Raw genomic sequence first — 25,367 nt, 5'->3', positions numbered from 1 at the left:
ACCATGTGATTGTCGCACGTATGTGACGTTAGCGCAGGCTCGGCCAATTGGGTAACAGCCTAATTCATGTAATTTTGGGTACTTTTTTAGAAGCTCTGAATCAATAATTTTATATGCACCTTCACGATGGTATTTTTTTACTGCTGCATTTTCCTTTCACACATAATAGTAATATTTTTAGTGGTTAAAAAGACTACTTCCGGTCGACACAACTGTCGAATAATGTTCCGAGCCGGAAGCTAAAGCCAGTGTACAGGAAGTACAACAACTTTAGTGTCAACACTTAATGGAAATTTCGACTACGATTACCTCCGACATTTCACATACACGCCACTAAAAGGCGAATCATAGGACATTTCGGTTTTTTTTTTTTGTTGATTAATATTTTTTCATCAATAATATATTTTGTTCTTTGGTATTGTAGTGATTCTGAAATGTGACGTCACAAAATGCGACAATATTGCTAAATTCGACGCGAGACCGCAGAATTTAAATGGAGTAAGAGTTCCTGACAAACAAATTTTCTTCACCAATGGAGGGACTTTAGAAGTCTCTGCACCTCGAATGCCACTTTTGGTGGAAGCTCTTCCGACATGTTGTGAACCCGTCTCCTTTTGTGTTGCCTTCTCTTCGGACGTCGCGGGGACAACATGCCGAATACGTCATCGAGCGAGTAAGAAACAGATTGTTTTGTATGCTAAGCATAACAGAGATTCTTGCTGTAAAAAAAAATAATAATTGGAAAAACTATATTACAATATCACAGTTTCACATGAGTTGCAATTAAAATGTACACAAGAAAGGAAATAAAAAAACAAAGCAAATATTGGTTTATTTTAGCTTTTTACCCCCAAATGTTTAAGGCAAAAGTAAAACCATTTTATCTTCACTAAGAGCTTAGTCCGTTCGGCACAATGAATACGTATGATATATATTTACCTAGTAACAGAATCCCATATATAATTTCAAATGTAGATATGACTCATGTATTTGATCACACTCAATGTTCCAAAGTCTTAATTCGTTTTGTTTCAGTGACCCAGAACCCACATGGCTGGACCGTGTTCAGAAAAATGGCGAGCTCTTCTATTTAGAGCTGAGCGAAGCAGAAGAGGAGGCGGTGGCTGCCCTAAACACACCATCTCAAACCTCAGGGGTAAAACAGCGTGGCTCCCGGAATCAAGAGGATGCGAGGGAGGACTTGATGTCCATCTCAAAGACGCAGCTCAAAACCGCGTGCGTCTACCTCAACCCAAAACATCTTGGAGGCTCGGGTTCGCTCCCTCTGCTTGAGGCATTGGTGGGAGTGGTGCGTCGGCAACATCAGCCGGATGAGGCCAAGGTCGGAGGGGAGGAAATACTGAGGGTGGACGGTCTGATTCCCGGGAGTCCAGCCAGCAAGTCCGGCTGCATCTTAATTGGTGAACTGAATATGTGGGCTGTTGCCATGACAACCAATGGTTCCCAAGCTTATAATGATTCATTTACCCTAACCTGCTGATCTTGTAGGCGATGTTCTTGTTGCCGTGGACGACGTGGACGTGAACACTAAGAACATCGAGCAAGTTCTGGCGTGCATTGCAGGACCCACTCAGGTGTGATACCAAGATCATCAGCAACTAAGTCTCCCAATTATTTCTAATCATTTTCCAAATGAATTCATTTGGCGGCGGCGGGGAGGTTGAATTCTCCAGGTACTAGATCCATCTTAAGAAGATATATGTTTTATTGATAATGTACTTTTTTCAAGTTTCATTTTACAATGAAAACTCTTTCCATACAGTTTGCTGAAATTGACCTTCTCCTTCAGGTGAGGCTGACCTTGGCGACAACTACGCATAAACACAATGCCCCCGTGGCCAAGGCCTACGTGCCCCTCTGCCCACCGGTGCCGCTGCTACTCGGGGAGAACGCATCCGAACCGCAGATGACCCTCAGCCACGTCCCACACGTGCTCATGTACCTGTCACTTAAAATGGACGACAACTCTCTGCAGGACGAGGTCCGTCTTGAGATCCATCCAGTGTCGTATATCATGCTGAAATTTTGATTAAAAAAAAAAAAATCAGTCTCCGCTCTGTTGTATGCAGGAAGAAATCTTGTACCGGTACCCGAAGTCAGAAGCGGCTTCTCGGCTCAAGAGCGCGAGAGGAATATTTTTGACTCTTTGTGACATGCTGGACAGTGTCACAGGAGGACATGTGGTCAGGTACCAAAGGCAACTGAGGCGGACTTTTTTTTCTTTGCTTATTCTATTTCCATGCAGCAGAACGGCTCCATGCTGATTCTCCGTGTTTGTTTTGAACTCTGGGCTTCACGTCTGTTGGCCTCAAAAACCCCAGTGGGTTAATGTTCCCAAGCAGATGGTCTTGACGATATTTTAGATATTAGCGCTACCCTGCGATGGAATGGGGTGTTGCCGTTAAGTGGCACGCACAGTAGAAGCTGACATCACAGGTATCTTGAGACGGTCAACCATACAGGATAAAAAGCAGACGGGAGCCAGATTATGCAGTGGCAAGTGGAAAACCCTCTTTTTGATGATGTTCGGTGCACCTAAATAATCATTTACTTAATAAAATAATTAGAAACTAATAATTTCGTTTTTTGTGACTGATTAATTTGGCTAAATGAGGTTAGTGTCATTTTAGTATATTCAGGACCTAAACCAGTGGTTTGAGTAGCAGCAGGATTTTTAAATATATTCTATAGTTGACTGGGAACTTGTGATGGTTCTCTCACAATCATCTTGTCCCGCATGCTTGACTGTTCCTTTAGTTCAACGCTGCTGTTGGACAAGCATCTGGTGCACGTGGGCTACTGGAAGGAAGGTGAAGCACTGCTGGTGGTTGGACTTCCTGCTGAGAGGTACACATCTGCTGCCGTAGACTTCCTGGTTGGAATGAACAATTAAACAAATTCATTCTGCTCAATCAGCGGGTTTATTTATTGCTTGTTTTTGTCAAAAATGTATCGCAATATTAAGCGGGGGAATAATGCAAACGTTAGTTCAAGTTTCTGGTTGGCTTTAAAGATGATCGAATTTCCTTGCAGGGTTCCTTTGCTGTGCCTGCAGTCGCTGGTTGGGGATACCGTAAGGACGTTACGAGTCATGTACGGATCCTTGGACAGGTCAGTTCCTTGTGCAAAATGACAAATGGTTGACACATCTTATGTTTCAAGCAAGTGTTTGATGGATGTCTCTCCACAGGGCCTTCCGTAGGCTGGAGCATGTGCCACAGCTGGACCAGTTTTTCCGCTTGTTCTTCCTGCGGCTCATCCAGGATTCCCCCTTGGCACTGCCCAATGACAACTCTGGGAGCATCTTCCTCGACGGGCTTCCTGCTGCGCAGTGGCTCACGTTGCCTATAGAAATCAAAGTGAGTGATATGGTCCTTTTTTTATTTCATTGTAGTGAATTGAAATATCCCTCCACCATTGTAGCCCCTCCCAAAAAAAACACCATAATCTTTTTAGTATATGGTTTTAAAGGGAGTGTGTGTAATTATTAATACACACTCCTTCTCCGTCTGTCAATAGCCATGTAATATCATTAAATATCATTCAATGATAACTAGACCTACGATTACAGTATATTTAAAACATACTGTTGGTTGTTAAGAACACATTTATTTGCAAGTTTTTGAAACGTATAACGATGTAATTTATTCGTTTTTAATGAAAAACGGACTAAATCTTACACATTGTCCCTTTAATAAAGAAAAATAGCATTGTGCCGTAGAGAAACATCATCCCACAATGTGCAATAATTTATGGGTAAAGATATACATTATAAATTTAATCTAAAGATATTTGAACGTGTAAAAAACTTGATTAAAGAGGGTTTCACATTCAACAATTTTCAGCAAAAACTAGGCTGAATTGAACTATTTCCTGTTTTCATTCTTCTTTCTAATGTAGTTTGAAACAATATAGTATGTTGCCGTCTAGTGACTGTAAATTGAATTCCACCCGAAATAAACTGCATGCAGAACAAAATACAATTACATAAATTGTACATAAAAAAGGGGGGAAAAAATCTCACGTAGCCAAGTTTCACACCGGCACCTTTAATCCCATGAAAGCTTAGAAAATACAATGAAAATACAAAGAATTCGAAGTGGCATGTTTTGTCTTTATTCTACTACTTTTACTGACGCTGTGTTTGTTGTTTTCTGTCATGTTTGTGCTTAAGTTTTGGTATTAGGATCTTCATGCGAATCAGAATTTTGGCACTGTGTTATGATCAGTACATTGGAATGTGGTATCTTCACAGACGGAAGTGGACTCTATTCTCACTGACTTTGAGGCCTCTGATTTTGGTGAAATGGTGAGCCGGGTTTCATTTGCAGGTTTTCCTTCCCGGGTCTCAACTTGAACTTGTTCTTATTATTTTTTCCACCTGTCAGTCAGAAAACTTGTTTGGCCTGAGGCGTCTCTACGGAATCCTTGGCTCGTGTCTCTTCTACGAGGTGAGTAGAATCATGGGTCGCTAAGTACTTGACTTCAAAGCGGTCAAAAAGGTTTAAACACGCAGGCTTATTTTTTGTAGTCCTACCTGATCGCCAACCATCTTCCCAAAGAGGACCTGCTGGATGCGTGTCTGTACATGCGGCACCACTGCCTGCCGCGCGTGGCGTCTCGGCAGCGGGTGGGCCACCTTGTCATCTGGCGGGAGGTCTTTCCCCAGCGTCACCTTCCAGGACGCCACTTCCTCCTCATTGTGGGCCTGGTAAGTAAAAAGTTAAACTATCCGTGGGCCTCATTGACTAATAAAACGTATTATTGTTCTCTCTCCACACCCGAGTTAAGTGTGCATGCAGAATGGGTTGGCGTCATGACATGAGCCAGCCATGCGTATGTTAGAAGTCGGAATCAAAGCTATTCGTAATATTATTTACCTTTAATTACTATTTCACCACCTATGGGATGAATAGAGTTGAGGAAGTTGACGAAAATGAACAAAATAAGTACAATTGATAAAACTATTTTGTGAAACCTTTAAATAAAATACGACTAACTGAAGTTGCCTGAAAACCTATTAAGAAAATGATCAAAAGTACATTTGGGAAAAAACGTTTTTGGTCACAAAATAAAATTAAAACAGAACTGCTTAAAAAAAAGACAGTTGTTTAAGAATTCTAGTCTAATTGACTTTATTTCACTGTACTTAGTGACCATTTTTATCTTGTCTTTAACAAATACTCCATAAAATACTCTTTAATAAAAAAAAATACTAAAACTAATTTCATATAGCCTTTTTTAAACAATAAAGGCTAATACAAACTATCAAGGCATCTCTAAAAGCTAAATGGCAGTAACTGAATTTAAAACACAAAATCAAAACAAAAAAACTAATTGCAGAATAAGAAGCCCTAAGCCATTCTTAAAATTCAGACCAAAAATCATTCTAAATGGATGCGTTTATGATACGTACATAGCTAATACCTAGTTAGTAATTAGTTAGCTTTTGTTTTAACTAGCTAGCTTGTCACTAGTTTAGCATCTCTAGTTTGATAGTAACTATCAATCAAATTTGATCTATACAGCATTTCCTATACAAAAATGCAATCAATAGCTGAACAAATAAAACATCCAGCATATTTAGTTAGCTTTGTTTTAACTAGCTAGCTAACTCCAGTAGTTAACTTCATTGTTATTAAAGAAAGCACATAGCTTAAATCAGAGGTCCAATCTTTCTTTTGAGGGCCACATACATAGAAATAGAAAGAAGCCATGTATTTATTTTTTTTATGTTATCTTACTGAACATGGTAAAATTCAATCAAACAAGCAATTAATCATCTACCAAGAAGTTATTATAAAAAAACTGCTCCATCAAAGCTTTCAGTACAATAATATACAATAATACATATGCTCAGAAAATCCTCAGTGTCAATACTTTGTCGAAGCTGTACCAAAGAAAGACTTGTTTGATTACTAATAATGTTAGTATATTTAAGGTGACCAGGGAATGACATCAAATTTCAATTTCGACCTGAACGGTGTGTAAAGTCTGTGTATGTGTGTCCTGTCAGCGGTGCTGGATGCAGTGTGTGCTGCTGGAGGCCGGAGGCCGCGCGGCGCAGTCTGATGCACCTCTGGGCCCCGACTGCGTCTACGTGGATCAGGTGCAGCACTCGCAGCAAAAAGGAGGTTTGTGGATTTGCGGCAGAACTCTTAATCACGCCGCGCCCTCAGGTGAAGGCCACGCTGTTACGTTTGGAGACCCTGGAGATGGCCATGGAAGATCGTCTAAGCGCCCCTGCCGCGCCGCGCCTTTTCTGTGCCGACTGGTTCCTGCAAGCCGGCGCCGCCCAGGGTCGCCTAGATGGCCTGTTTGGGGAGAAGGCCCGAGACTGGGTGGGTGAGGGCCAAACGGACTCCGGCTCGGTTTCACCAGTGAAGATCCCGGGTGGGCGTCAGGACTGGCCTGATATGAGTGGAAGCATCTTCAAGGTAAACATTAGCATCAAAGTCTGTTGGAACTCGGGCCTGACTGGTTTCATTGCCTGATGGATTTCTCTTTTCAAACGCATTTTTTTTGTCATTGAAAAAAGATTGAGAACCACTGATCCAAACAGTCATTTCATGTAAACAAGAGGTATTTTTTTCCCCATTCTTCAGGTAGTACTTTCCCCAAATCATCTTTATTCTTAATTTCTGATAAAAAGATTTTATGTATCTGATTGTTTTTTTTTAAATTCGCTCCATCTAGTGGATGCATAATGCAACCCCAGCCGCTACTGTAGCTTCTATTCTATGTGCCTTATAATGCAATGCGCCCCATATATGAAAACAGTTTTAAAATAGGCCATTCTTTGAACATGCGCCTTATAGTGTGGAAAATTCAGTATAATGACAACACAGTCTACTAAGGTTTTGCTTGTTCATTTTTTTCTATTAGGGCCAGTGGATGAAGCATTCGAACCCGTTCCACCTGGGCACACTCATGAAATCTTTGAATAGAAGGGACACGGATGAGATGCTCAACGCCACCAAGTTTGTGCGCCCTCACGTTTTCTTGTGGATGTTCACTCACTGAGCTGAACATTCCCGTCTTTCTCTTTGTGCGACAGACTTAGCTCCGGTGACAGCAGCGTCTTGTTCCACTACGTGCACATGGAAACAGTCCAGGGAATCTTTATCGCACCCACGCAAACGGAGGAGGCTCAGCTTGCTGGAGACATTCACCCGTTGTTCATTCGCAACTTCTACCGCTGCTGTCTCTCAATACGGGCCGTGTTCAAAGAAAACATGCCCCTTCAAGTAAGCATAAATAAGTTAGATGATGACATATCAAACAAAAGTTGACTTAACATTGAATCGTTAAATTTCAAAAAGTTAAACGCCAAAATATCCAGCCAAACCCAGAAATGTTATTTGTTATAACTACCTTAGTGTGGGTGTAGCATTAGCATAAAACAACAAAATTTCCTTTGAGTCCTAGTTAATGGCTTAGCATATATGCTAAATAATTATAAACCCTTAAAGAACTTCTACTGCATGTGAACAGCAATACATACAGAGTATGTATATAATAAGAAAGAATTAAAAGTTTTATATTGAAATGCAAATGTTTAGCAAAACCAGAAAACGCTGTCAGAGCTAACAGGAGTTAGCATCAATGATACATAATTGTTAAACCTCAAATAACTGCTACATGGACACCAAGGTTGTTATTGTGAACAAAAAAATAACAAAAAACGGAAATTGAAAAATATTTTAGTTCACAAAACAAAAACTGAAATTTAACCTTACCTTTATGAAACTATGGTGAGTGAGTTTGCTGTTTTCCTGTCAGGTTAGCATCATCATACATGAGCTTTTTGGGTTTCTTTTTAAATGTATTTTTATTGCTGTAATTGATTTATGTTTGTACTGGAGGAAGTTCAAACACTCATTTGAAAATTGTAATTTATTTCAATTTGTAAATGTTTTTTTTGCATTTTTACATTTGACCTTTTTTAAAGAAATTGTACACTTATAAAAAGTTATTTTGTCAATAGTTAATTTGATGCCTAAATTCATTTCCGCGTATGATCAACACGGTTAAAACCCCATTTTGCTACTTTTTGTCGACTTTAAAAATGACATCACACATGCTCAAGGTTCAAGTAATCACAGCCCACCTGTTTTCTGGGTTTGGTTATGTGACGTTGACACGCTAAGCCACAAATAGTTACCTGTTTCTTGAGCGCATTTTCAGTCGACAACGGTGGACAAAACGTGTTTTAAAGATGTTGATTGACTTATCAAATTAATTTGACAAAATTATTTTTTACTGTCAAAATGGCTAAAAAGTGTACTATCCCTTTGAATCTTATCTCTCATGAACTTTCCCGTTTCAGGGCCAGGGGGCGGCAGAGAGGCTTCAGGGTTTAGGCCCAGTCAAAGAGCATGGAATCCGGTTCCAGTGTATACCTGAAAACTGGACAGACCAGAGAAAAGCAGCTCCCACCATGACGTACTGGGTCGTTGGGTACGTCCACCCGAGGACCGGAAGACAATGATTTGTCCACACTGTCCCAAAGTAAAGGTTGAATGTTTGAAACTTGTGCTGTTTTATTCCTGTCTTGCAGGCGATTGTTGCAGAAGCCCGCACCCCAAGAGGTCTACGTTTGTTTTCACGACTCGGTACCAGTGATTCCTGTGGAGACGGCCTTCAGACTCTCTTTTGGTTTGTCCACTTGAAAGCAGAGATGGGAAAATCAGGTCCAAAAATTAGAAACCCTACCACAGTTTGGTTTTAGTCACATGTGCTTTCACTCAACAGGTAATGAGCTCATTTGATGCAAGTAGCTTAGAAGCACCTGTGGTAAAAGCCAAACTGTGGCAGGATTTTTACTTTCTGGACCTGGATTTCACATCTCTGCAAGTTGAAAGCAGCATCGGTTTGGTGCTTTTGTCGCTTGAACGGGATGTTGAAATGACACCAGATTTATTCTAGTGTTATATTTTATATTATAGTTAATTTGTATTGTATTTGACTTTTATGTTAATGAAATTTAGTCGTTTTAATTTGGTTTTGAAGGTCTGTCTCAAATCTCCTGTATGTTCATGCCAAAGATTTTTCACTATATTTGTAGTTTTATCATTTAAGTTGCCATTTTGTTTCTTTAATGCAAATATATTTTTCAAGTTGAGGTTTTTTGCCTACTATATCAACCTTTGATGATGAAAACGATAACTTTCAAACGGGCCGTTCCATTATTTATCCATTTTCAGCAATGAAAACTCAATATTTTGATATTAATTTGTTAACTTCCTTATTTTATTGCAGTTTTAATATCTTTTAGAAAAGCATTTTGCCACTTGCTTTCAACTAAAAATGACATCAGGCATTACTTGTATATGAAAAATTATTTTGTAATTTTATTAATTATGAATAAAATGGTAACTCATGGGTCAGCTTGTGAATGTCGCAAGACCAACCTCAGAAAACTTTTTTTTTTTTTACGGCTGAAATTCACTGAATGTAAACTATCCTTTTGAGGCTAGTGCTATGGGCATTGGGAAAAAATGGAAAAAGTAACCAGCCAAGAAGAGGGGATCATAGGAAGGATTTTGGTCTCTGTACAATGTTTAATAATCTTTGTGTTAATTTACAGAAAACTTAATATAGTACTGACGAATAAACAGCTTGAAGCAAGCACATCTTGCCTTCCATTTGGAGAACTGTGCGTGCGACTTCTTTTCCTCACGGTGCTGTTATACGGTTGTCCATGTAAGTCCTGTCAGCTAACTGCAAGTTCCTCTTGTAGCACTCCAGGCTGCACAGGGGGACGCCCGTTTTGGAGCAGCTGTATTTCTTCAGATTGGAGCAGCCGCTCACCCCGCAGTTCACGGGGCCCAAAGGCGGCTGACGGGGCGGCGCGGCCTCGGGAGCGGGGACCCCCGCAGGGAAGGAGATGGTCACGCCTCGGGCCGAGTCGTTGTAGCGGACGATGGGGCACTGGTTCTGCTTGGACTTTTTTTCTCGCGTGCTTTTGATCTTGGCCTTGCTGGTCTTGGTGAGTCTCTCGATGGTCTGGTTCTTGTTCTCCTCCGCCTTCTTGGCCGCCTGCAAGCGCCGCTTCCGAGCGCGCTCTTCCCGTTTCTGCATCATCTCTGCGGTCATCTCCTTCTCCTTGTAGCCCATGGGCAACTCCAGGAGGGGCTGAATCTGCTGCTTGTGGAGTAGCGCTTTCTGAAAAGCAAAAAAAAAAAAAAAAGTGAGCATAAATGCGGACTCCCCACCCCTCCAAAAAAAGCACACACAAAAAAAAGTCCTCCTCACCTGCCGGGCCGTAAGCAGAGATTCGTCAATTTCCTTCTTCAGCTCACCGTTATCATCTAGCTCACCTTTCTCCAGAGCGTCCAGCCACCTCTCCTCTTCATCCACGGGCACTCCTAACATGGAGTCTGAGTCCATGTCAGGAAGAGGAGACGTGGCCATGTTGCTGTCTTCATCTGTGACAGATGGACAATTCGTAGAAGCAGGTACATGTAAACAGTCACAAAAAGGACATCTGTTTACAAAATTGTTCACACCGTTTGTGTTCATTTAATATGTTCACACGTTCAATCAACAGATTTACAAAGTGTTTGAAGTGAAAATCTAAGGCAGATGAAAAGTCTACACACCCCTGTTCAAACAAAATGGGCAAAATCCTGAGAACAAAACAGTTTTAAAAGAAGTGATAAAATATTTGTTCATGGTTTAAATATTAATATGAAGGAGGAAAAGAAAAGGTTCCAGGCAAAGGAGACTGTGCTACTTTAAAAAAAAAAAAAGGGGGGGGGGGGGGGGGGGTTTACGGTAATATACCAGAAACTTGATCGAAGGAAAAGTACCGTTAACGTATGGTAATATTCTACATTTATGGTGAAACAATAGTATGAAAACTGTTGAGTTTACAAAGAGCATTTTGTAACTGTAAACATTATCATAAGCATGAAATGTGTTAATGTAATTTAACAGTACTTGTCTGGCAACCAAATAACCAGTATTTTACCATAAAAACAGCTTTTTTTTTAAGCAGCATAGAACACCACAAAATGTCTCTGTGCACAAGTATCGACAGATATTATTTTTTAAGTAATTGATTTTCTAAAAAGTGAAAAAAAGTAGCAAAATAAATTGTCTGTGTGTTCAGTTCAATGAGATTTGCTGTATATGTTCAAAAGGAAGTAGGAAAAATAAAACTTAGCTAGTCCTACTCCTTGTACTGTATTTACTCAGCTATTATCACAGAACATTAATATAAGTAAGCAAATGTAATTCATTATAAACAAAAGTAATATTTATCCTTGGGCAATTTGCAGTTTTTCTAAGGGTTTTTTTGTTTGTTCGTTTGCTTTGCAAACACAGCTCCGTGTGCAACGTAAATTGCATTCCCCTTCCATCCGCATCACTTTGAATCTTCACATATAATCCAGTGCTTGCTGATGCGATTCATAAACTATCAACATAATCACAGAGTAAGGTTCACTATACGTATTCTCACCCAGCCAGGCCCGATACTGCTCCAGAGGGACAGAAGGCTCGTCATCATCATCATCTTCGTCGTCATCATCGTCGTCGTCATCATCATCCACAATCATCAGTGGTGATGGAGGACAAGCCACACCAGGGTGCACGGTGAAAGTAGGAACACTAAAGTATCAAAACAGCAATTAACACGACTGTGCAACCGAGGGTCACGTGTGGCCGTCTCACCTCTTTGTCCCCAGCGTTTGTCCTCCCAGCTTGATTTTGAGTCGCAGTTGCGGGGGCGGGCGAGGGGCGACGACGGGTTCCGGGACCTCAGGCAGGCCGTGATGCTTCCTCTTGTGCCTCTTATGTTTTTTATGCTTGTGCTTGTGCATGCCGTGCGGACCCACGCTGCCCTCGCCTGCACGAGAAAACAGATAGGTTTGAGAAAAATCCATCTATCTCAAAGTGTTTCACATGAAAATTGTAGGGTTTCAAAACGTTACACATGAGCATTGCAGACTTTCAATTTGTTAGATATAAAGAGTATTCTCATCAAAGGTGCAGATACTTACAGAGAAACCTGGAATGAACCACGTCTTTTCTTTTCCCCATTAAAATCACCACAGTAGCAAAAGCAGTTCAGTACATGGCAACAAACCCACGCAAAGTAAGTCCCAACATTTAGACTTCCACCACAAAGTACCGATGTGGTATTTTAGTAACCGTGAAATTAGGATTTGACAGCGACACGCGTTCACTAATCGTCTGACCTGCCGTGAAAATGTGCGATAAACGCGGAAGTTATATTGTTAGGTATAAGCTAATGCTAACAACATCTAATTTGGGCTACTTCCGGCCATTTCTCTCCTGTCATAGACTCATACTGCCTTTTACTGGAAGCAGGTGGTAATACAGCGTTTCGTTTTGTAATTATTTTCCATTTGTTACACACGCTTTGTTTACTTTGCTCCGAGCGCGACTCAACAGGTTTGCTTTATTTAAGTACTGTTGATTTAGGTAAAATGTATTAAATATAACTGTCGAACTGGAAGCCCTCGCTGGACAAGTCCGTGACGTCATAACTATGGGCCAAATTGACCTGAGTGTCAAAACACTGCTTGTTATTTATTAGGATGGTTGTCGCTGTTCATCAGAGGAGTTTGTAAGGTTTCAGCGATTTAAAAAAAAAGCTTATCAATTTATTAGGAACGCGTGAGTAGAGTCCATGTCAATGATTTGCGAAGGAAGTCTGTAAACGGGAACATGAATTACGCTCGATTCCTCACGGCTGTCAGTGCAGCCAGGAAACCGTCGCCAATCAGGATGCTGAGTGAGTGTCCGAGAAAAATCACTTTTTTTCATGTACTATACTTGGAAAGTATTGGAGAGCGCATTATACACATTCAAATATTTGTTGTTCTTGATGCACATTTGGTTGCAGTTACAGCCAAATCTAGCAAGTCTAGCAAGAGAAAGGTATCAATCTTAGTAATAAACATTTTAGGATTATGGGGTCAGTGTCGTTGTTCCCATAGGGTTTCAAAATAGAGTTTTGAACAGAGACGGGAAAATCCGGGCCACAGTTTGGCTTTAGCCACATGTGCTTCCTGAACTGGCAAACTCGCGACCTCATTTGACTTTATGTTGAATAAAAGTGCTTATGGCCAAAACCAAAACGTGGCAGGGCGTTTGCTTTCTGGACCTGGTTTTCCCAGCTCTGGTTTTGAACTCGGCTTAGAGTTTCATAAGTAAAGTATTGTCGCTTTTCAAAGTAGAGATAGTGTTTCAAACTAGGCTTAGGGATCCAAAGTAGGGTTTTAAATGAAGGTTGGAATTTGAATGAAGGGTTTTTATTGGGCATTATGTTTTTAAAGTGGGATTTTAAACCAGAGTTAAACTTTCGATTTGAGGTTTCAAACCAGGGGCATACAGAAGCTAGTGCCAAAAGGTGGCGAGTCCACCTGACCGGGCATCCACTGCACATCCACAGACCGCATTGACAACCCAAATTTTTAGGGGCATGTCCGTCGCCATTCGTACATTATAAGGCATGTTCACGAGACAGCTTTATGTGCTTGATAGGCATAAAATTAGAAAACGTTTAGACCCCTCCCACATCTCTAACAACATATTTGTATTTGCAACGGCGCGCTCCTTGTCTGAAGCCGAGCTGCAGCAGCGCTCACCGCCGTCGCTGATTTCACTAGCCGCAGGGGCGCCCAACCCCAACACGTTCCCCTTCGAGTCAGCCTTCATCAAGGTCAAGAATGGCCCGGCAGTCTCATTTGATGAGGTGGCCATGAAAAGGGCCCTTCAGTACTCCGCCTCCAATGGGTAAGAGACTTGTGACTCCCTTAAAACTGAGGTAGTATTGTTTATGCTTTTGCTTTTCTATTCACCAATCTCTTACTCATTTTTTCAAAACACATTACCTTTATATGAACTAACCCAAGCAATTTTAAAGGTGTGTGTAGATTTAAACATTTGGAGTTGCATTGGTGAAAAATAAAAACACGCAATTTTACCCAAAAAATCTCTTTCAGGAAACAGAAAAAAATCTCTGACACACTAAAGAAATTCACACAATTTTTTTTACACAAGTCACATAACTAACACCCCCCCATTACCATTTAAAGACCAAAGATCCAAAACAAGTTAACCTTGCTCAACCCCACTAAAAACTATCATTTATCCCCTCCAAAAAAATCTTATACACCACCCCATAGACCACACACTCCCAAAAAAATCCCTCATCCAAGAAACTCTTAGAAAAAGACACACCAAATCAACCATGCTCACACAATAACAACAATCACACTCACAAAAAAAGGAAACTAATAAAGGAGTAGGCTCACATTCTGAACAGATTATGGTGTAAATGGAGTGGAAGAAAATTAATAGATATGAGGATGACAGCGCAAAATATGATGTAGTTAGCAGCTTTCCTGCACGGTTTGTAAGGTTCGTGTGTGCGTGCAGTAAAGTGAGTGGTGACGAGGCAGATTAGTGCGTGAGAGATTTGTTCAGAATCCTGATGGCTTGTGGGTCAGAAGCTGTTTGCCGGCCTCGCAGTTTTGGCCTTGAAACTAAACTAGACTCACTCAAAAAAAAAAAAAAAGGAAACCTTCCACAATAATTTACACCTTTTATTTGAATGTTTAAAGTTGTGTAAAAACAAAAAAGAGGAGGATTATTGATGTATACTTAAAGGAAGAAAGTCAACTCCCACATTTTCTTTACAGTAATGATTTGAAAGATGCTTTATCACCTGGAATGGCTTCCATTTCATAGTTGGATATTTCCAAAAGTTAATAACTTACACATGTTGAAATGATCTCAAATGTTTTGAGACCATTTGAAGATGTTACCGCACTTTTGACTGGCACTGTATATGACACCTAATAGAAGCATGGAACCTCCACACAGAATCCCTGAGCTGCTAACGTGGCTGAAGAACCTGCAGAAGAACCTCCACAACCCACCGACTGCTGCCTACAGTCCTGAGAAGGGCCAGATGGACATGTGTGTGACCACCGGGAGCCAGGAGGGACTCTGCAAAGTACCGCCCGTTTTTGTGTTTTCCTTTCTTGGCACCATTTCAGCTTCTGTTCCGTTTGGCAGGTGTTCGAGATGCTGGTCAACCCAGGAGATAACGTCCTGCTGGACTCGCCCACTTATCCCGGAACGCTGGCGGCGGTAAGAGCACATTGACGGGACCTTGCGAAAACTCTTCTAAACCTCCGCTCTTGATTGTGACTCAGCTCCAGCCGTTGGGTTGCAACATCATTAACGTCCCCAGCGATCAGCACAGCATGATACCGGCGGCCCTTAAGGAGGTCTTGTCCCGTTGGGCGCCGTCAGATGTCAGCAGGCCCAAGGTCCTCTACACAATTCCTAACGGGGGGAACCCCACCGGGGCGTCCATGACGGCGCAGAGAAAAAAGGAAGTCTATGAGGTGCCGTTTAAGTCCATCTAATTCCTTAGACTGCACAACGAGCATTGAACCCGAATGAACTCGCTCAGAGCGCTTGTTGTATTAAAAAAATATTTATAGTCCATCCTGTCCGTTGCAGACTTGCTCAAACATGGGGTGTTCTCAAGTTATGTTTGGCAAAGAGCTTTCTTTGCTTTGGCTGGCTGTATTAGGGTCTTTGTTGTTTTTGTTAGTTTGGCTGCAGTCGCTGCTGGGTGCTTTGCATTTATGTGGTCAGCTAAACTTCTGTAGTAAGCTAACTCCTTACAAACAATGTATCTATACCTTGATCAAAGATGTCGGCGGGGCAGTTTTTCAAGTTAAATTTACCATTCGTCAAACCAACAACTCTATATCATTTTCCCGTCTTCCTGCTGGTCCTCACCGACAAAATAAGCCTATCAGGTTATGCCAAACATAATGACAGCCAATCAAGTCTCCACTTTGGGATGATTGACTTTTGTTTTCCCACCCCAACAACAAGCACAAGTTGCCCGATGCATAAAAACGTATCGATTAAGCACACAAAAAGTGTGATTTTTAGAGATTAAAAATTTGTGTTAACTATGACTGTAATTAATGGATCGCAATTAATCTGTTATGTTGTCATCTCTAATTAAGAGGACAAGAAATTCAAGCTATTCACTCAGCTATAAACTCAAAGCCATTCTAGGTCATCACCCACATCAGAAAGCTGACTGAGAAAATACAAAGATGTGCAAAGCTCTTGCCTGAACAACGAGTAAGAAGATCACAAAATCAAAATCACAGGTGTTAAACTACAGTCCTCGAGGGCCGGTATCCTGCGTGTCTTTGACGCGTCGCTCTCAAACACATCTGATTCAAAGGAATACAATCATTTTCAAACTCCTGCAGAGCTTGCTGTTGAGCTAATCTTTGAATCATGTGTGTTGGGGGGTGAAACCTGCAAAACATGCAGAATACCAGCCCTCGAGGACTGAAATTGCAACACCTGTGATGTGAATTATGACCGCTTCTGTTTGGATTGACTTTTTACATTTTTCTAACCTAACAAATCCATCGTTTTTCCCCACAATGTCGATGACTTAAGTATTGATCTACATTACAGGAAATGTTCTAATCATGAAAAAAAAAAAAGCATTGAATTTGAAGGTATTGCCAAACTTTGGACTGGTACCTTACTCGTATATTGTTTTTTACAAGAATAATTACCGGTGACTAAATTGATAATTCTGTGTTTTGGGCTTGTGCGCTATTTTGTCTTATCATTTGCTCTTCAAAGGCAATTCACATAAAAGAAAGGCCTTAAAAAAAGACACCAGGGAGCTGAAATTTCACCCAGGGGGTAACAACATGCCAAAGTTCAAAATGGCACAACCACTTAGTTGAATGACGAAGAAGAAAATGACAAAATATGGCACTGCATAGTGTCGGAAAAGCACCAGCAAATGATGATTTTTGTCACTGTCCGCAGCTGGCGAGGTTGTACGACATGCTCATCATCGAGGACGACCCGTACTACTTCCTGCAGTTTGACAAGCCTTGGGCTCCGACCTTCCTCTCCATGGACGTGGACGGGCGCATCATCAGAACGGACTCCTTTTCCAAGATCCTGTCTTCGGGGTAATCGAAATCCTGCGACGTCGTCCCGCTGGCTTTTTGTCATCAACGGAATTTTTGCCCATCTCAGCTTGAGGATCGGCTTTGTGACCGGGCCCAAACCGCTGGTTGAGCGGGTGGTCCTGCACATCCAAGCCTCCACCATGCACACCAGCACCTTCACGCAGGTGAGCCCTTTTCTTGCCCGTTCGCTCCCGACAACGGATCAAATATTTCGATCGTAATTTTCGTATATTATAACAACATTGCCAATTGAAATTGAAACAAAAACTAGACGAAGCCATTTCTGGCGAAACCTTGTGGAATGCTGTCTTATGCTTTTGTAATTATGGAAAGTGATAGAATAAATTGGAATTGCATGAAAAGATTGTGAACATTATGTGGAGGAGACAATTAAATGGCATGAAATTATGAAAACTGAGATGAAATTTAGGGAAAACAATTGCAATGGAGATGCGCAGGTGGGCGATTCAATAGGAGGAACGGCTCTTACTTAGTTTAACCTCTTGACACCTCTTGCATATATTTTACAGTGGAAAGTTAAAAATATCATGATATGGGGCCTTTGAAAGATACTGCAACAGTGGTTTATAATCAGTATTATTCACTGATTTTTTTCCATTGATTTAATTACCAAAACTCATCTTTCAACAACTTTATTCATAGAAATGAAAAAAAAAATATAGAATACATTTTTAACAAGTAAAATAATACATTTTTTTGTGAGCAATCAACAAACAAATGTATAGAAACATAAATTCCTGCTATGTGCCTTTTGGCCTCATAGGGGCAGTGTGGTGCACACATGAAGATACACACTACATAAAGATATGAGTAGATAAAAATTGCAGTTTTTATTAATACAACTAATTTTTCACAAAAATGATGAACATATATATGCTGCCTGTATGTGCTTCTTCATCTTTTTTTGAGAATATTTACATAATGGTGAATCCCTCCCATAATGCCTAATGCTAGCTTTTGCTAACTGGTCATTAGGGTTTTCTATTGATTGCTAGCATTATGCTAGCAATGAACCTGAGACTATTTCTTTGCTTTCAATTCACAAGTTTTTCATGTGTGTATGCGTGTGTTTAGTTTCACAACAAACTTCAATTGGGATTTTATGACTGTGAAGCCATTAGCCAATCAATTTCAGTCCATTACCCTGGCCAACTAACCGTTTCCAAGTTATCACGGTTTAAGAAGCCAGTATGAAAATGTTATTCATGGTATTAATGATAAATAATATGCAAACAGAAATGCTAATTGACTGAAATGGTATTATAGTTTTAACCCTACTGAATGTCCACCTCATCTTTCTTCCTGTGCAGCTCATGGTGTCGCAACTGTTGCACAGCTGGGGCCAAGATGGCTTTCTTCAGCACATAGACGGGTATGTTGCGCTTGCAGTATTTTGAAGACACATTTCATTCCTTGTTTGTTTTTTTTTTCTTGCTACAGCGTGATAGAGTTCTACAGAAAACAACGAGACGCCATGATTAACTCTGCTCACAAGTGGCTCACAGGTATTGAGGCTAACTTAAAGAACATCTGAATGATTACTAAAGTCTTTTGGGGGGGATAGTTGACTGGTTGGCGGGATGAAAGTACCTTAGGTGTGTGTAGGGTGAGGAAACAAAAAGTTGACCAAGTCGGGTTTTGAGGTAAAAATAGGTCGGGTAAAAATATCTGCCTAGAATCTCTGCTGGAAACATGTTTCCAAAGTATTCTAAACCTTTCTCATACTCAAGAAAAGAAAGTGATACATTTAATGTTCAATTGTCGTAAAACAGAAAAGGAATACCACAGCGGTACTTCCAGAAAAGAAAAGAAAAGAAAAAAAAAAAACATGTATGTAAAGACAGTCTTGACATATGGCTCTATGTATTGTATGTCTTGGTGCGGCACCTAGTGGCCAAAAGGATGATACTATTTGTGTGCTTAAAAAGACTTGCTGATTTATTCAAAGGCAGGTTTTCATTAAAGGGACAGTGTGTAAGATTTAGACCATTTTTCATTAAAAAGGAATAAATTAAATGATTATGAATTTCCAAAACTTGCAAATAAATGAGTTTTTAACGACCAATGGTATATTTTAAATATAATCGTTGGTCTAGTTATCATTAAATTATATTACATGAGGGGTGGCACTTCTCCGGAGGTGGCCATGTTTGTTATAGCAACCTACAACGTTAAATGCAGCATCTCCTGCTGTCCGTAATTAAAAACAGTATAAATCATACATAGTATCTCTTTAGTACTTAATTGATTAATTAATTAATTCACCAGCCATGTTTAGATTTTTTTTTTAGATTTTACCATGGAATAATCAATAGGATAATTGATTTTAAAAAGTTTTGATTGCGACAGCCCCAGTTTGTGTGCCTCGTTACACTTGGCGCGGTGTAACTGTGACGATTTGGGGCCGCTTTGTGTCTTCATGACCTGGTCACAAGGTGGCCGGAGAACCATTTCAAATGCTTGCTCTTTGTTTGCATTTTTTTTTTCTTGTTGAACATGCTCAGGTTTAGCCAAATGGCACGCGCCCTCGGCAGGGATGTTTCTGTGGATGGAGCTGCTGGGCGTCCGTGACACCCAGCAGCTTATCATGGAGAAGGCCTTGGAGAAAGAGGTTTGCGGGGTCACCGTAGAGCCTGACGCTCCGTTCGGCAGCAAGGCCACACCCCTGACCTTGCCGCATTTGTTTATGTCCCGCTTTGAAAAGGTGTTGCTGGTCCCGGGAGGTGTGTTCATGATCAACAGCGACGAGCCGAGTCCTTACGTCAGGGCGGCCTTTTCGCTGTCCTCGCCTGAACAGATCGACGAGGTAGACACGCGCGTGATAAAACGCTCACGGTATGCAAAGCGCTCATCTCCTCATTTTTCTGTCGACAGGCCTTCTGTCGCCTCGCCAGTCTCATCAGAGAGGCCTTGTGATTCAGGAAGCAGCATTTCTGGAAAAAAATGAAATTGATATTTATTTTTCTCAATATCGCAATTGAGATTTTCTTGCGATTGATCAAAATCCTCCGATGCAAACAAGCAATCCAATTGATCTCTATTACTATAAGGGCTATCACACAAATTCATCCTTTTTAATCCATTAGGTGTATGACAAAAAGGCAAGTACACCATAAATTAATATCATGACTATTTATTGACCTACCTCATAAATGCTTTTAAATTTATTAAATAGTTCGACACGGTTAAAATTGACAAAAATTACGAAAACGTGTCAAATAAATGGGGTATTTTTCTGTGGAATACATGCTGATATTTTTACTTGGGTTCCCTTTGGATATTTAAACTTATATATTGATCTTGAAGTGGGGAAATTATGCGAACAAAATAAATGTTTGAGAATGCAAACATTGTAGGTGTATTTTTTTTTATAACATTTCATAGTGTATTCTCTAGGAGCAGTGTAATTACAAGCTACTTTGTTTTTGTAAGATACAAAAAAAAAGACTTTGAGGAAGCCTTTCCTTAGATATGTTTTGCTTAATGTGGAAGTCAGATGACTTAACGTTGGTGTCATGCTGTGAAAAGTATACTTGAATTTTTGGAATACTAGTTTAGTTTTTGGAAAATGTACTTTCAAAACATCTGGTGCAAATGCAGCAGCATTTCAGAAAAAATATTTAATATGGTAGTAATGTGATTATCCGGGACCGCTTTGACACTCCAGGGCCTGGACATTCAGATGTGATTGATGCAATTCTGCTCTTTACCAGAAAATCCCGAGTGTGAATATTCCGCCAATAACCCTAAAAAATTCACACTATTTTTCATCATCAATCAGCAGATATCGAGGAAAATTCATCCTACAAATTTTCTAAACTTTAAAATCTTTGATCGGGATTTTGTGACTATGATGAGCAATGGATTCAACTCGCAGCGCCCCCAGCGGCGAAGCAATTTTATGCATGAAAAAAAAAACGGCTCACTTCACGGCAGGTCCGGACTAGCGCATCGTCGCCCCATCTTGTCCCAGCTGACAAGCCCTGATGTGAGTACAAAAAGTCCAGATATACAAAGAAAAAAAGGCGATACATCGTCTCCAAGTTCGAGCGGCGCTTTCGACGAATACGCTCCCGTCGTCGACTTGTTGTGTGGGAAGAAGCAGTGAGGATTTCCGTTGTTTTCGACGAGACCCCTCTGCGACATTCTCCGAGAGGTGGGGAAAAAACAAAAATATTCTTCGTTTTGTTTGTTTTTTTGTCCCCACGCAATAATAGACAATCAACGTGGTCGATTTTCATTCGGTATTTTTGCACTTTGTAGCGGCTGTTTGGCTTCTAAAGGTCCCGTGACAAAGAACCGCAGTCCAGTTCATAGCCGTATCCCACGCACCCGTTTGAGCAGAATAGTTAAATATACATGCACACAATATATCTGTATTTATGTAACGTAGATTATAACGAGCTAATAGCAAAAAATGACTAAGCGCGTATTCTGATGTGTTTTGTTATACTGAAGATATTTTAGTCGTCGGTCGGCCCGTTTGTTCTGTAGCTTTGTCAGGAAGAAAACGGTGACGCTTTTCCCTTGCTTCGGGGTTTTGTTTGCAACGAAGTCTGAAGTGGCAAATGCATCCCATTTTTTAAATTATATTTTTTTTAATACGTCCGGAAGCGTTCATAATGAAAAGTGTCCCCCTGTTTCCGCCCAAATTTGGAACCTTTGCTTTCAGTAGTGGCGGGTAACGTAGCAATAATACCCAAGTAGCTTTTAATCTGGATTTGTGTATATACTTCAAACATTTGAGAATATATCTGTGCTTTCTACCTTGTTAGATGTTAAAAATAAGTCTTGCCATAAGAGGAGCAACAAATGAATAATTGACAAGTGGTCGAGAATCAAATTACAGTGACAACGGATACACTATTTGTTGAATCCTTGTAATTTCATCCCCTTAAGTATCGTATTCGTGCCTTAAGTATCGTATTCGTGCTCATTTGAAAATATTTTGTAATTGCGATTTTTTTCTCGCGATATAATGAAAGCGATTAGATATGTGATCTTTTTTTGCGTGCTTTTCCCCAATGTATTTTCCAAGTGTTTATTTTGTTGCTGTGTCGTTATCGCTGTTGTATTACAGCGTTCCCTCGCTAAGTCGCGATTCTGTCATTGCGGCTTCGCGCTATTATCGGTTTACATTTGGACTTAACTATTGCACTTTTATGTCATTATTTTCCTCGCAAGTTTCCTCCTTTTTAAGTCAGACTAGTCAAAGAAATGGAAATTTTATTTATTTAAGAAAATCAGCCTCTACTGACAATGGTTTTTTTTTAATGTCTACTGCAGGTTTACTTCGCCATATTTCTTCTCTACATTTTTCCTCCTATTTATTTTTAAACAACGAAAAATACTGTTCAAGCTTTACTCCAGGCGTTCTACAGTAGGTATATTGGGAATGTAACGAGGGAATCCATGTAATTTCATCCCCTCAAATTTAACTAATGACAAATAATGTCATTCAGATTTTTCCTCTCTCAATATTATGATCCGATTAAATACATGAATTTTTTAAAACTTTTTTTTTCACACGTATGTTTTCATTTTGTAGTTCTGAGTTATCTCAATTGTTCTCTTAACATTTATCAATTTTGATTGGCTCATTTGTAACAAGATTTGCCACAAACATTTTTTCAGTGAGATGTCCCTCATCACTCAACCAAGATAACCAGTCTGCGGGCACGGCGGTGTGCGAAGGAGAAATGAGCTGCTGACGTAAAGACAGCCCCGCCCCCCCACCCCCAAAGAAAACATGTCGTGGGTCACCGGACTGGAGTTTGTGCTTCTGGCGTCGCTCGTGGCGTTTCCCACTGCTGCCGCCACCTCTTCGGGAGATGGAAGCGGCACCGACGCGACGGACGTTAGCGGCGGCGGGGCCATCCCGGCTGTGCTCGCCACCACGAGCCAACTGATCGCCCGCGAGGGAAGCTGTGTGTTGATTGACTGTAATGTGAGCGGTGACCCTTTCCCCGGCATCAAGTGGTTCAACTCTCACGGTGACCGTGTGGATACGGACGTCACTGGCGGTAAGGAGCAGCCACCCGAAAACGGGGGGGGGGGATACCTGATGTACTGCAGTAACGCTCCCACGCTCAGTCCTAACGTAGAATCCAACAGCCTGTTAATGCTCGGTCTTGTTCAGCCACAAACGATTGCACTTTTGCATAAAACTAAACCATGGCTCGTCATTCGACATCGACGGAGTATGGCGTGATTTTAGGGCGTTTTGGCAACGACTCTTGTGGTCGGCGCGCTTGTGGCTGTGAGAGCTGTGTGGAGAGCTACATGTGAGTAAGGGGGGTGTGAGGAGATACATGAGGGAATGACAACACAGGCTAAGGCAATCCCGTTGAGAAATATTGCATTGTGAGGAATTAAGGTTAGAGAGTAGTGCATAGGGCTGCGGGGAGACTTAGCGGCCGCTCAACACACTGATGCACTGTATGTCATAAAAGAAAGTAAAGTTTGTAAAGAGACAAATGCCTGTTCGGCTTCCATACTATAGTCAGGAGATCACTGGGCATGGGAACAAAAGCAAGGAAATGTTTTATCGTATACATTTCATACACGTTTATTTATGTACTAAACCTGGTCCTCAACACTGCTCACCTGCATGTTTTTTTTATATTATTGTCCTCCCAACGCACTTAATTCAAACTAAGCTCATAATTAAGCTCAGCAGAAACCCGATAGTGGTCCTGATCATTTGAATCTAAAGCGTTCGAAGACAGAAATAACAAAAACATGCATGATAGTTGCCCTCAAGAATTGGGTTTGGATACCCCTTGCCCTATAAAATCAATTTTTTTTAAATCCTGCAATTTTTTTTTCTCTCAGGGGGCAAGTGGCGGCTGCTGGACAACGGCGTCCTCAACATCAGCAACATCGAATTCGCCGACCGGGGCAAGTACACGTGCGTGGCGTCCAACGCGCACGGCGCCTCCAACTGCACGGTGACGCTGCGCGTGGTCTTCACCACGGGCGACATGGGCGTCTACTACATGGTGGTGTGCCTGCTCACCTTCACCATCATCATGGCGCTCAACGTCACGCGCCTGTGCATGATGAGCAGCCACCTGAAGAAGACGGAGAAAGCCATCAACGAGTTCTTCCGCACCGAGGGCGCCGAGAAGCTGCAGAAGGCCTTCGAGATCGCCAAGCGCATCCCCATCATCACCTCGGCCAAGACGCTGGAACTGGCCAAGGTCACGCAGTTCAAGACCATGGAGCTGGCGCGCTACATCGAGGAGCTGGCGCGCAGCATCCCGCTGCCGCCGCTCATCATGAACTGCCGCACCTTCATGGAGGAGATCCTGGAGGTGGTGGGCGTGGAGGAGATGAGGCACACGTTCCTGAGACAGGCGCCCGAGGGGCGGCGGGGCGGCGCCGTGGAATCCCCCGCCGCCGACCCCGGACAGGTTCTGGCGCTCCTGCGGGAGCGCGACAGGGGCCGGCAGCCCCAGCGCAGCGACTCGCCGGCCGCCGACTCGGACAACTCCTCGGTGCAGGAGCAGCCGCGGCACATCGCCATCCAGGTGTCTGTGCACCCGCCGCTGGAACCCGCGCCCGCTCGGGGGAGTCCCGGACGAGAGCCCGCCCCCGACAGCCCGCCGCCGCCCCCGCCGCCGCCGCCGCCCCAGCCATGTCAGGTTTTTTACGAGAGTCACGTGTGACCCGTCCCGGCTCATGTACCAGCATTTCCTTTTGTGTTGCGCTTGAATGTAAACGCCCATCAGCAAAGAAATGTTGACTTCCGACATGGAAGCCGGGGGAACCGTGGCGAGCGTCCGGAATCGGTAGATTTCCTCCCAAGTTGCATTCAAGGTCTCCGGTGGGTGGCAATAAGTCCGCTAGAGGTCGCCAAATACTGCTTTTGCGGGTGCGAAAAGGACCTATTCGAACATGGATTTCAAAAATGTCCTTGCAACAAGACCAATATTTGGTGACATCTAGTGGCCTAGGAGCAACCTTGCCGGAAACTCGCCAGTGGCGTATCGGCTTAACTCGTCACTCCTTTTTTTCCCCGTTTTCATTTGACAATTCTGGATGAATTCATTGCCTTGTGATCATGGAAAACGAAAGAAATGTCTAACATCAAAGTTGAAAAAAAATCTAATTTCGCTAAAGAAATAAAAACTATGCTTTTAAAACCTGGATTTACATCTCATGTTTATTCGACTGCTTAGTAAAATATCTGGCGTTCATCTGTTCGAGGCTTAAAATTAAGGTTTAATTGAGGGTTGGCCTTATAAATTAGGAATGTAATGAAGATTTTAATTTGAAGTTGGGAGTTTCAAATTAGGGTTTCTATTG

At 41.7% G+C, this 25,367-nt stretch overlaps 4 protein-coding genes across 5 annotated transcripts; 3 read left to right on the top strand and 1 right to left on the bottom strand.

The window, feature by feature from the left end:
• Positions 1 to 372: 372 nt before the first annotated feature.
• Positions 373 to 9,677, top strand: intu (inturned planar cell polarity protein). The gene is made up of 17 exons (XM_088417100.1): positions 373 to 673; positions 1,036 to 1,421; positions 1,510 to 1,595; positions 1,811 to 2,002; positions 2,091 to 2,209; positions 2,779 to 2,868; positions 3,055 to 3,132; positions 3,212 to 3,380; positions 4,277 to 4,330; positions 4,410 to 4,472; positions 4,553 to 4,732; positions 6,038 to 6,130; positions 6,201 to 6,458; positions 6,907 to 7,001; positions 7,079 to 7,268; positions 8,351 to 8,481; positions 8,582 to 9,677. Exons 1-17 carry the CDS (start codon positions 651 to 653, stop codon positions 8,691 to 8,693), a joined length of 2,319 nt encoding a protein of 772 aa, XP_088273226.1. The 5' UTR covers positions 373 to 650; the 3' UTR covers positions 8,694 to 9,677.
• Positions 9,565 to 12,311, bottom strand: ino80b (INO80 complex subunit B). The gene is made up of 5 exons (XM_088417124.1): positions 12,030 to 12,311; positions 11,701 to 11,875; positions 11,489 to 11,637; positions 10,279 to 10,451; positions 9,565 to 10,188 (listed from the first exon to the last, which is right to left on the bottom strand). The coding sequence occupies exons 1-5, from the start codon at positions 12,067 to 12,069 to the stop codon at positions 9,700 to 9,702; spliced, it is 1,026 nt and encodes a 341-aa protein (XP_088273250.1). The 5' UTR covers positions 12,070 to 12,311; the 3' UTR covers positions 9,565 to 9,699.
• Positions 12,312 to 12,318: 7 nt separating this feature from the next.
• aadat (aminoadipate aminotransferase) lies at positions 12,319 to 20,405 on the top strand. Its single transcript, XM_088417112.1, has 12 exons — positions 12,319 to 12,787; positions 13,623 to 13,791; positions 14,884 to 15,016; positions 15,079 to 15,153; positions 15,219 to 15,413; positions 16,888 to 17,036; positions 17,104 to 17,200; positions 18,368 to 18,429; positions 18,498 to 18,562; positions 19,562 to 19,668; positions 19,762 to 19,863; positions 19,932 to 20,405. Exons 1-12 carry the CDS (start codon positions 12,721 to 12,723, stop codon positions 19,971 to 19,973), a joined length of 1,263 nt encoding a protein of 420 aa, XP_088273238.1. The 5' UTR covers positions 12,319 to 12,720; the 3' UTR covers positions 19,974 to 20,405.
• Positions 20,406 to 20,968: 563 nt separating this feature from the next.
• Positions 20,969 to 25,210, top strand: mfap3l (microfibril associated protein 3 like). Of its 2 annotated transcripts, none has more exons than XM_088411357.1 (3): positions 20,969 to 21,045; positions 22,692 to 23,080; positions 23,892 to 25,210. In XM_088411357.1, exons 2-3 carry the CDS (start codon positions 22,807 to 22,809, stop codon positions 24,725 to 24,727), a joined length of 1,110 nt encoding a protein of 369 aa, XP_088267483.1. In that variant the 5' UTR covers positions 20,969 to 21,045; positions 22,692 to 22,806; the 3' UTR covers positions 24,728 to 25,210. The 2 variants fall into 2 exon arrangements, with proteins under 2 accessions (XP_088267483.1, XP_088267394.1); XM_088411268.1 differs by having other exon boundaries at positions 20,975 to 21,213.
• Positions 25,211 to 25,367: the final 157 nt, after the last annotated feature.

The sequence above is a fragment of the Hippichthys cyanospilos genome, chromosome 1, assembly GCF_059441005.1.
Source record: "Hippichthys cyanospilos isolate Australia breed blue-spotted pipefish chromosome 1, RoL_Hcya_1.0, whole genome shotgun sequence".
NCBI lineage: Eukaryota > Metazoa > Chordata > Actinopteri > Syngnathiformes > Syngnathidae > Hippichthys > Hippichthys cyanospilos.
This window is presented reverse-complemented; position numbering and strand designations above follow the sequence as displayed.